This window comes from Ochlerotatus camptorhynchus, unplaced genomic scaffold (genome assembly GCF_037179485.1).
Source record: "Ochlerotatus camptorhynchus isolate MF236.1 unplaced genomic scaffold, CSIRO-AGI_Acam_v1.1 ptg000062l, whole genome shotgun sequence".
Classification (NCBI taxonomy): Eukaryota; Metazoa; Arthropoda; class Insecta; order Diptera; family Culicidae; genus Ochlerotatus; species Ochlerotatus camptorhynchus.
This window is the reverse complement of record NW_027040552.1, coordinates 1,257,589-1,269,615: the sequence shown is the minus strand read 5'-3', so window position 1 is coordinate 1,269,615 and position 12,027 is coordinate 1,257,589. Positions and strand designations below refer to the sequence as shown.

The following is a 12,027-nucleotide window of genomic DNA, read 5'->3' as shown; positions in this document are numbered from 1 at the left end:
CTTGCGCCGTATTTTTTTTTTGCAGTTGTCTACGCCTGCTCTGTCCAATTGGCGTTGACGGCGACTCTGTAGCTCTTTACTCCTATGAGAAAATCCATAAGCAAACGTCAGACTGTGCGTGAAACATGGCGGACTTTGTACTATCCTTTCACTCCACCGAAAATTCCCATAAGAAACTATCTAAATTTGCTGGAAGAGCAAATTTTTCGACGGTGCCGTCAACGCCAATAGATCCGCTACTCGAACGCCAGAAGAGACAACCAATGGGGTAGCATTAAGTCGGTGGTAGCATGTTAATATAACGATTGTGTGAACTTACCTATGAAATTCTGGGCTTAATTGTGGTGCTAAATCATTTGTTGACTGCGGGTGCTTTGTGGGTTGTTATTGTCGTTGCCTCTGACCGACTTTCGCCAGAATCGGTTCCTCTCATGATGGGGTCCTTATCACCTGTTCCGGAGAAGTCCAGTCAGAGTCGCTGCTAGTCTCAAATTCCGACTCCACCATGCTACTGTACAGATTTTCCAGGTATATGCCGGTCTTCCAATTTTCTTGGGTTCTGGTACTCTGTACGTTCCGTTTTCAAAATTCCGCCTGGATCGCTCCTAAGGATGTGCCCGTAGTAGTTGAGCCTTGATATTCTTACCTTGTTGTTTATCGTATATCCCAGCCACTCTGGGGGCAATCACTACTACTACTCTCTTGTGGACGCTCTTCGTGAAGATTGTCCCAGAACGTGAGTGGATCATGGTCTTCAAATTATCTTCTTCTCCGAGATCCCATATCCCAAAGGGCTTTCCTGATAATCTGTATCATGATTATGTTTTTATGAAAATAAAATGATGTTCCATCCCTCTAGCATGGCATATGTTGATCCAGCATGCAAATAGTTAATATCGTTGTCTTCTTCAACACTTTATCTTCTTGATCTCCTGGGTGCAGGCCCAGTCGGCACCGCCGGGATGTTCTGAGGCATAACATCTCTGATCACGCCTTCCTTCGGAAGGGAAGTAAAGCCGTTGGTCCCCGGTTAATGAGTTGATGGGTCTATAGATAGGGTCCAGGTGTGGGAGCTGCCTCCCTGGCGTCGCACACTGGGGACAAAATCGAAACCTCGATCGATTTTGTGTTAAAATTCAATAACTTCGGTGCTCGCTGGAACAAGAGACTAAAAAATAGTCATTCTTATAGAAAAAAAGTCTCAGGAATCGATTGGAGTGGGTTTCATCTTGGGCACGATGAGGAAAATTGGGGGTTTTCACAGTTTTGCCCTAAAATCTCCTATTTTGCATGATTTGAATGCTGTATCTCAAGATACCGATGATATAGACGGATGATTTCTTGCGTAAAGTTGATCAGGAGGTCAAGGACTGTTGGATGATAGACAGAACAATTCGAAATTCTTCCGCTAGGCGGCGCTAGTGAGCATTCGAAGTGTATATGTTTGTGCTGCTGTATCTCAAGATCCTGACTATTTAGACGGATGATTTCTTCGGCAAGGTTGATCAGGGGGTCAAGGATTGTTGGATGATGGACATAACAATTCAGAATTCCTCCACTAGGTGGCGCTAGTGATTATTGAAAGTGAATATATTTGTGCTGCTGTATCTCAAGATCCTGACTATTTACACGGATGATTTCTTCGGCAAAGTTGATCAGGAGGTCAAGGAACAATCCGGAATTCTCTCACTAGATGGCGCTAGTGAGCATTTGAAATGAATATGTTTGTGCTACTGTATGTTCATGTATTCTTCTTTGTGTGCTTGTGTGTGTGTGTGCGTGTGTGTGTGTGTGTGTGTGTGTGTGTGTGTGTGTGTGTGTGTGTGTGTGCGAGCAACAGGGACACATCTGTGGTACTTATCCAACGGAACATTCAAATGTCTTCTTCATCGCTCTCCTCGTTAAGTTCACCGGGGTCATCATCTTCTTCGTCACTCTCTTCGATGAGTTCACCGAAGTCATCAGCTTTTCCATGGTTTTCATCACTGTCATCTTGTTTCAAGGTGTATTCGTCCAGCCTCTCTTCGAACCTGGCATCAGTACTTCTCGATTGTCTGCTCTGGTTAAAGAAACAGGCAAGCTTTGGGTCAGACCTAGTCAAAGCTTCGGTCATCATGTCGGTCAAATTTTCTTCCGGAGACGTTTTCCGAGCTAGATGTGGCCGAATGAATTTATAAACCTTATGGCAATGTTCACCGGACTGCTCGTCAACAAAGTTCATGGTATAAGGCTGGATGTTTCAAATTGAAGGAAAAGAAAACAAAACATTTATGATTGTGATTCGATATACTATTAAATCTAAGCTTACCAACTTTTCAATGAAATTTGCAAGATGCATGTACTTATGTATGGATGGCGGCAATTTCATTAGGTGTAGGAATTCATTGAAAATCTGCTTTTCAAGAGTGTTATACAACTCCATAACTTTGGTAGGATCCAATACTCTAGAAGAAAGCGCCAGGCAACTGATGAGCCGCAGATTTTCCACCAGGTACGCCGATGATTTTTGAAAATTTTCCGGGTTCTACCAATAAACGGCGGGCTATATTGCCGTTATTGCAGCACCAAGACTAAGGACAACGTGAATGTTCAAAATAAAATAACAAGAATTTATGAACCTAACTTGCGCCGTATTTTTTTACAGGCCACAGGTTGCAGCCGTTTGGCGGCTCAGTTTTCTGCGCCTGCTCTGTCCAATAGATCCGCTACTCGAACGCCAGAAGAGACAACCAATGGGGTAGCATTAAGTCGGTGGTAGCATGTTAATATAACGATTGTGTGAACTGTCCTATGAAATTCTGGGGTTAATTGTGGTGCTAAATCATTTGTTGACTGCGGGTGCTTAGTGGGTTGTTGTTGTCATTGCCTCTGACCGACTTCTTAGCCAGAATCGGTTCCTCTCATGATGGGGTCCTCATCACCTGAATCCGGAGGAGTCTGAAGGAAATAGGTCTTCTGTCCCAGTCAGAGTCGCTGCTAGTCTCAAATTCCGACTCCACCATGCTACTATACAGATTTTTAGCTCCACGTCCTGTCGAATACAGGTTTTCCAGGTATATGCCAATCTTCCAATTTTCTTGGGTTCTGGTACTCTGTACTAGCGTTCCTTTTTCAAAATTCCGCCTGTGCTCCTAAGGATGTGCCCGTAGTAGTTGAGCCTTGATATTCTTATCGTGTTTTTTATCGTATATCCCAGCCACTCTGGGGGCAATGTGGTCACTACTACTACTGTCTTGTGGACGCTCTTCGTGAAGATTGTCCCAGAACGTGAGTTGTCTTCTTCAAAACTTTATCGTCTTGATCTCCTGGGTGCAGGCCCAGTCGGCGCCGCCGGGATGTTCTGAGGCATAACATCTCTGATCACACTTTCCTTCGGAAGGGAAGTAAAGCCGTTGGTCCCCGATTCATGAGTTGATGGGTCTATAGATAGGGTCCAGGTGGGGGAGCTGGCTCCCTGGCGTCGGTAGCATTGGTGCTCAGCACGGAAAACAAGATCGACGAAAAACAAATCAAGGAAAAAAAATAATCCAACAAACTTTTGGTCCGCTACATCACAACTGGCATCACTAGTGTGCATCTTTCAAAATGTTAAGATACAGACAAGCCCTTCTGGAACCTGGTTGCAATCCTCAAGGTTATGCCAATTCCCAGGGCCTAACTGACGTCGTATTTATTCTATCTAAATTATATATTCGCTTTTATTCTCGTTTTCGTTCGAACCGTATTTTCCACTAAAAAAAATGTTTCAACTGGGTTCCCTTTTCCATTGGACACTTCACTGGATTGTAATCCGCCATCTCGACCAAGAGAAATCTCGCCAAGCGTACCAAGAGCTTGTCCAAATTTTCAGCTTGCGATAGTCGCATGCGTCCTTGTCCAACATCGTAGTCCACACTTGCTTATACCTAGGAAGTGCGTAACTGCTCCACAGTCAGACATTGCAAATGTTGCCGTCAATTGCTTCTTCAACTTCATGATGCTCTTCAGATTCCTTCCGAATATGAGCAGGGCGAAATCCAAATTTAACAACTTTTCATTGAGTCTCTCGTTCCAACATCTCGAAGACTGCGTTAAGCCGCGAAGTGCCTCAACGCCATCTGGGACCTCCATATTGATGTCCTGTTTCAGTTCACCTTACAAGTACGCTGCCTTCTTTTTTTTTGTAGTGATCACAGTGGCAGCATACACTTCTTAAACTCTACACTGGACCCCTTTTATTGGTAAATTTTGCTTCTATGAGCCTCTATTTTAAATCAACACACAGACGTTCCTAGGCTATGGTGCCCGTTTGATCACTGTTGTTGTTGTGTTGATCCAAATACACGGATAGAAATCGCCTTATACCTTTTGGTAAATTTCTATTGAAACACAATGTATCCACATGCCAAAATTGAGCTCTCAAGGACGTTGTTTACCCCCCTGACGATAATTGGTTAAGGTATTGCCGAAGCCAACTTTTCCCCTACTTTATGACTCAAAGTGCAATGAATGAGCGTTAGTTTCGGGATCATTTCAGTGTTAGAGTTATGTTAGTTTTGATCCGTAATCAGCCCTGCCGGCCCCTCCAACATTAGTTGCAGGCAGTGGTTGTTAGATAATGCGGCACTGTAACTACTACTATTTTAGAGGTATGATTCGTCAAGTTTATACAACTCAATGTTTCAATTGAGGCAAACTATCTATCTTACAATTACAAAAGCAAACCTAAACTTACAATTATATGCAAATGCAAAATGAAACTTGACAAATCATCGTCAATCCCCTTATTTCAGGGCAGGGCCTGACGATTTGAATCTAATTTTGATCAGTGAACGGGCACCATATGGTACATTTTCTCCTATCCTATCTCTGTCTTATCTCAAATACAAAATGCCAATGGTATGAATGTATCTATATATAACTTGGAAACCCGTAACCCACTCACTTGGCCAGGCTTCAGAATCGTCCAGTGGGCAGTGCGCTCTACACTTCAAGTTTCCTTTTTTGATATGTTACCCATTGAGTGTTGATTAATCACAATGAAACATTGTGACAGAGGTTGAGGTTACTAGTGTATTAAATAATCTAGGTCCTATTTAGGATTATATCTGAAAAATCCAAATCTGGCCAACGCCCACCCTAAACCTAAACCTGTTCTAATCCACCTGAAATGACTAACGAATGGAAGACTTTGACTACCCAGCCATGCAATAGTCTCATTCCGTGCCTTATGGCAACTTGATGATTCTATTGCGCTCATCTTCTGGCACCACCCAGGGGAGACTTGGTCCTGTACCCAATGCTTAACTTATCTCCATTCCACTCAGCTACTCGCAATTTCTTGTGATATAGTGGGCGGAATATTATTAGGGTAGAGAACTACTTCGGCCTAATCGCCCATTTTGGGCCTACTTCGGCCTAATCGCCCATTTTGGGCCTACTTCGGCCTAATCGCCCATTTTGGGCCTATCGAGCAGAAAACATCAAATAAATCCGTGATTTCAAAGTTAACAAGTCAATTATGCGTTTGGTACGATACTTTAGTTAATAAGCTACCGAACGAAGTCAATGAGAACGCGTGATATGAAGGTATGCACCCATTATTCCCAAAAACAAAAGAAGCGCTCCGACCGAATCAATTTTTATCTTCATCCGATAGGCCGAAGTGAATTCATTGGCGTTTCAATTGCGTTTCAATGCGTTAGGCCGAATTTAAAATCCGTAGGCCGAGTTTGGCGTCAAGAAGCAGTGTTGGACTTTTGACAATATCTCAACGGTTGCTTTCTCGTTTTCAAATCTTACGGTGTACGCACGGAAAGGTAAATAAATTTGGAAGTCATCAGTAATAATAACATTCCGTTTGGTGCTAAACTGAACTAGATTAAGAAAGACTAAATGCGGGTTATGCTTAATAGGCCGGAAATGGGGTAGTTAACCCTATATGAGACAATTCAATGCAGACGTCTTTCCAAATTTGGCAGATCGACAGGTAATCGGTGAGTTACCACGATAGTTGCTATTCAACAACTTGACAACGTCCCATCGTCAACGCCTGCTATGAGAATTTCCCATTGCAGACGCCAATACCACTACTACTAGATTGAACTCAATGAGCTGGATTACCGAGGTGATTTTACGTTGATTTTTTGGTTTACTAATACAACCCTATTTCACGATCTGCGCCACCTCTCTCTGTACCTCATTGGATTGAACTAGCATTTTCACCAAATGTACTAGAATGTTTTGGTTCTATCTCTTTCACTCTACTCAAAACTGAAATGCATAAAAAAATGACAAAATGATACGCACTCTTTGCACACTGTCAAAGAATCATTGTACACAAAATCAACTTTGTGCAAAACCAAAACAAAAATACTATCCCATCTGGTGGATGATGACACAAGCTTCTAAGAAAATACTATTACAGCGAACCACATTATTTTAATTGATTTCTTCGCCAGTTTGTTTATTAACCCCAACTTGTCTTGTGTATTGTGTTAACATGTGTCTATTGTCCTCCCCCAACTGTTGTTAAACTCGTTCTGTTACTCTGTTACGACTAATTTCATTGAATGTTTTTATGTTTTGTCATCCACCTCCTTCTCTCTGTATTTCTGTCCATAAATATATTATGAAACTTTGTTTAATTATTCCTTACATATATGATTCATACCCATTCGTGATTTCCTTTTCTAACTGATTCACTACATTAATTTGAAATGTCATGTTACATACCATATGCTTTCTGTGTTTGCCGCTTTCTATTTCTATCATTACTCTAAACAATTTCTTCGTTGATTCTTTCATTTTTCCTTTATCTTTAGCTATTTCTTGCCATTCATTGATATTGATATCAATTCTTTCGATGTCTTGTCTAATGCACGTCCTCCATGTGTATGCTGGTCTTCCAACTTTCTCCTTGTATATCTTGTATTCCAGTGCTGTTTTTAGGATGCCGTTATCTTCACTTCTAATCATGTGTCCATAGTAGTTCAATCTAGCAATTCTGATTTTGTTATTTATTGTATAACCGTTGAGCCAATTCTGAGGTATATATGGATTGTTTTCGTTTTGCTGGGGTTCCATTCCAGCATATGGTGAGTTGTCGTTTTCCGTTATTTGTTCATCTTCTCTAGGATTAGCTACTTCCATCGTGTAGATACTTCCATCGAGTAATTCACCACCGGAGTCACTAGACAGTGGTACAATCTTCTAACCACATCCCACGCAAGGCGATGTTCTTTAAGAAATGAACATAAATGAAAATCAGTCCGCATCGTGCTCTCTTGCCGTGCGGATCTATTTGCTTTTTGCTGAAGGAAGTGTTACTACTACCTAAAGCTACAACAAATTTTAACAGCACTTTTCAGTGCTCAACCTGTAAAAATTTTCTACCTTGTTCAACTCTTATTCCTCTTCGATCCTTGTTTGGACCCTACCCGAGGTAATCCTTCTTGGATATCGATTTGGAAAATTCCTCTTCGATCCTTCAGATTCTTATAGTAATCTGCTTGGAAGTCGATTTGGATAAAAATTTACTGCCGCCATGGCGCCTAAACGCAAAAGAAAGGGGCAAACTCTTGACCCCCCTTCTGATGAAATTAATTTGAGTAATCAATTTGATTTGCTCACGGATGATGAGAATGATCCATCATCCAAGAAAAATTCTAGTAAACTTTCCCGGCTTAATGCCAAGAAGGAAAAGATTCCCCCTATTGTGATAACCACTACCGATTTCCATGCTCTTCGCATGGAACTTTTGAATTTCGTGAAAGTTAAGTTTTCACTACAAATTGGACGTCGGGGTGAATGCCGTGTATTGGCTGAAACCTTGGACGGATTTAAATGTCTTCTCAAGTATCTTACTGAGAAGAAGCACAAATTTTTTACTTACGACACCAAAACTGAACGTGTGTTCAAGGTTGTCATGAAAGGACTGCCCAGTGGTGAATCCCTGGATCAGATCAAAGATGAACTGGCAAAATTACTTGGAGTTGTGCCACTCCAAGTAATCAAAATGAAAATGAAATCCCGTCCTGGCGATTCGCGCAACGGGATTTCTAATGATTTTTATTTAGTTCACTTCAAGTCTAGTGAACTAAACAACCTTAAGGCCTTAGAAAAAGCTAGCCTTATGCTCCATGTCCGAGTGAAGTGGGAACACTTCAGGAAGACTGGAGGAAATTTCCAAAACCTCACCCAGTGCCGTAAGTGCCAGGGATGGGGTCACGGAACTAAAAATTGTTACATGCCAGCTAAATGCATGAATTGTGGTGATTCCTCTCACGCAAAGGACGACTGTCCTGTGAAGGAAGATCCTAAGAAATTTAAATGTTCAAATTGTGGTGAAAACCACAAATCCAATTTTTGGGAATGTAAGACTCGCAAAGCGATCCTACAATCTCGTTCTAACCGTCAGGTAGGAAACGCTCCACGTTTCCGACCAGGTACAAATTCCTCTGCTGTTAACAACGGTCAGCGAGGAACAAATTCTACATTCGTACCCGTAGGTACAAATATCTCCCCTGCTTCAAATGTTTCATCTGTACCTACTCCCCTCGCTGCTAACAATGTTCAGCGAGTTAATGGAGCTACCTATGCTGCTATTGCAGCGGGTAGAAATCAAAATACTAACCAACGTTCTAATGGAAATTTTGACAATTTTGACTTAGGAAGCATTACTGCCCCCAAAATGGAATTTTTACAGAATTCATTAATTGACATGATTTCTGATATGCTTAAATCTAACTCCATGTTTGATGCTATTCAAACTGGAGTAAAATTTGCAAATAATATTGTCATGACTTTAAAATTCAGTAATGGATTTTAAAGCATTAAATATTGTAAATTGGAATGCTCGATCTCTTAAAGATAATGAAGACGAGCTATTTAATTTTTTAAGAGTTCATAACGTGCATATTGCCGTTATAACTGAAACGTTCCTTAAACCTGCCCATAAGGTTAAGAAGGACGCAAACTACTTGATTTATAGAAATGATCGTCTTGATGGACCCTGTGGTGGCGTTGCCATCATTATTCATAGACGAATCAAACATAAAATTCTTTCTTCATTTGAAACCAAAGTTTTTGAAACTTTGGGGGTTTCTGTTGAAACAAAATTTGGACAACTTACGTTTATAGCTGCCTATTTGCCATTCCAATGCGTAGGCCAGCAAAAGAATTTTCTCAAGGGTGACCTCCAGAAACTTACCCGTCATAGGTCTAAATTCTTCATTATTGGTGATTTTAATGCAAAACACCGCTCATGGAATAATGCTCAAAGCAATTCCAATGGTAATATTCTGTTTGATGATTGTTCTGCAGGTTATTACACTATTCAATATCCAAACAGCCCAACATGCTTTTCTTCTGCAAGAAATCCCTCCACTATTGATTTGGTCTTAACTGATTCATGTCAACTTTGTAGCCAACTGGTTACCCATGCTGACTTCGGTTCTGATCACCTTCCAGTAACTTTTGAAATATCCCAAGAAATAATTTGTAATCCCAACAGCTCTACTTTCAATTACCATAGAGCTGATTGGGAGCAGTATCGAACATTTATGGAATATAACTTCGATCCAAACATTCCTTTGCAAACCAAAGATGAAATTAATTATGCTCTTGAATCTCTGACTACTTCTATAGTTGAAGCGAGAGCTGCCTCAGTACCAAAATGCGAGGTTAAATTCGATTCAATTATAATAGACGATGATCTTCAGCTCTTGATCCGTCTTAAAAATGTCCGTAGGAGACAATATCAAAGAACACGCGATCCTGCCATGAAAGTTATCTGGCGGGATTTGCAAAAACAAATTAAAAAGCGATTCTCTGCCCTGAGGAACAAAACTTTTGAAAATAATATTTCTAAATTAGACCCGAGTTCCAAACCCTTTTGGAAACTCACAAAAATTTTGAAAAAAACCTCAAAAGCCTATTCCAGCGCTTAAAGAAGGTGGTAAAATTTTGATCACAAATTTGGAAAAAGCTCAGAAACTTGCTAAGCAATTCGAGAGTTCCCATAATTTCAGTTTGGGTCTTACTAGTCCTATTGAGAATCAGGTTGCTCGGGATTTTCTGAATATTTTCTCTCGGGAAAATATTTTTGATGATTCCTGGGGGACTGATTTGGACGAAGTAAGGTCTATAACTAAAAATTTTCAAAATATGAAAGCTCCAGGTGATGATGGAATTTTCTATATCCTCATCAAAAAACTCCCAGAGAGTACCTTGTCTTTCTTGGTAAAATTATTTAACAGATGTTTCCATTTGGCATACTTTCCTGATAAATGGAAAAATGCAAAAGTTGTTCCAATTTTGAAGCCGGATAAAAATCCAGCTGAAGCTTCTAGCTACCGTCCAATAAGTTTGCTTTCTTCAATAAGTAAACTTTTTGAAAAGATAATTTTGAATAGAATGATGCTTCACATCAATACGAACTCAATTTTTGCAGATGAGCAGTTTGGATTTCGCCATGGGCATTCAACTACTCATCAACTCTTAAGAGTTAACAATTTAATTCGTTCAAACAAATCTGAAGGCCACTCAACTGGAGTTGCTCTTCTAGACATAGAAAAAGCATTCGACAGTGTTTGGCATGAAGGTTTGATTGCTAAATTGAAAAAGTTTAATTTTCCACTTTATATTATGAAATTAGTTCAAAATTATTTAACTGACAGAACTCTTCAAGTAAATTATCAAAATTCCAAATCTAATCGACTACCTGTTAGGGCAGGAGTTCCTCAGGGTAGCATTCTTGGGCCTATATTGTATAACATTTTCACTTCGGACCTCCCTGATTTGCCTCAGGGTTGCCACAAATCTTTGTTCGCTGATGACACAGGCATTTCCGCTAAAGGAAGAAGTCTTCGTGTTATTTGCAGCAGACTTCAGAAAAGTTTAGATATTTTCTCTTCTTATTTACAAAAATGGAAGATTTCTCCCAACGCTTCCAAAACTCAACTTATAATATTTCCACATAAGCCTAGAGCTTCGTTTTTGAAACCTAGTAGTAGTCACATAGTCACTATGAACGGAGTTCCAATTTCCTGGTCAAACCAAGTGAAATATCTTGGATTAATACTTGACCAAAAATTAACTTTTAAAGATCACATTGAGGGCATTCAAGCCAAATGTAACAAATATATTAAATGTTTGTATCCTCTTATAAACAGGAAATCCAAACTTTGTCTGACGAATAAACTTCTAATATTTAAACAAGTTTTTAGACCGGCCATGCTTTACGCTGTACCAATATGGTCTAGTTGCTGCACTACCAGGAAAAAAGCACTTCAAAGGATTCAGAACAAAATTCTGAAAATGATTTTGAAGTTGCCTCCCTGGTACAGTACAACCGAAGTACATAGAATTTCGAATGTTGAGACTTTAGCACAAATGTCCAACAAAATAATGAATAATTTCAGGCAAAAATCGTTGCAATCCTCAATTGCAACGATTAATTCCCTTTATACTTAGATAAGATTTAGTTTTAGTTTTTAGTTTTAAGATATCAATTGTTATACTGACATGCAGGTTAAAAAACCTGTTTAAAATACTGAATTGCCAAGACATGAACAATGTAAAAACACTTAGATATATATCATAACAATTAAGGCTGGTACGTTACTGCAGTAACTGGAGCACCTAGGTTAAAATGAAATGTAATTTATTTTGAATTTGGAACAAATAAAGAGTTAAAAAAAAAAAAAAAAAAACATAAATGAAAAAACGCTTTCTGTGCTTTTCTTATCCTGTCTGCCGTTGTTGCACCTCTAGTTAAGCTGCTGGTGATTTGCGCTCCAAGGTATTTCAGGATGGTTGTTACCACAAACGAAGTGACAGACGGAGCGGCTCGAAAACTTTGGTGACTAACCTGCTATTTTAATTTTTCAGTGTACCACATGGCAACACCACTACTACTGGATCGTACCATATGGCAACACTACTACTGGATTGTACTAGCAATTTCACCAAATGTATTAGAATGTTTTGGTTCTATCTCTTTCGCTCTACTCAAAACTGAAATGCATAAAAAAATGACAAAATGAT

The 12,027-nt window shown here is 39.9% G+C and overlaps 1 protein-coding gene across 1 annotated transcript; it reads left to right on the top strand.

Annotated features, from left to right (window-relative positions):
- Positions 1-7,034: 7,034 nt before the first annotated feature.
- On the top strand, positions 7,035-8,656 carry LOC135717597 (uncharacterized; the record flags this gene model as incomplete). The annotated part of the gene is made up of 2 exons (XM_065239724.1): positions 7,035-7,076; positions 7,760-8,656. Coding segments are annotated over exons 1-2 (939 nt in total), but the record flags the coding sequence as incomplete, so codon positions are not given.
- Between the last annotated feature and the right edge of the window lie 3,371 nt (positions 8,657-12,027).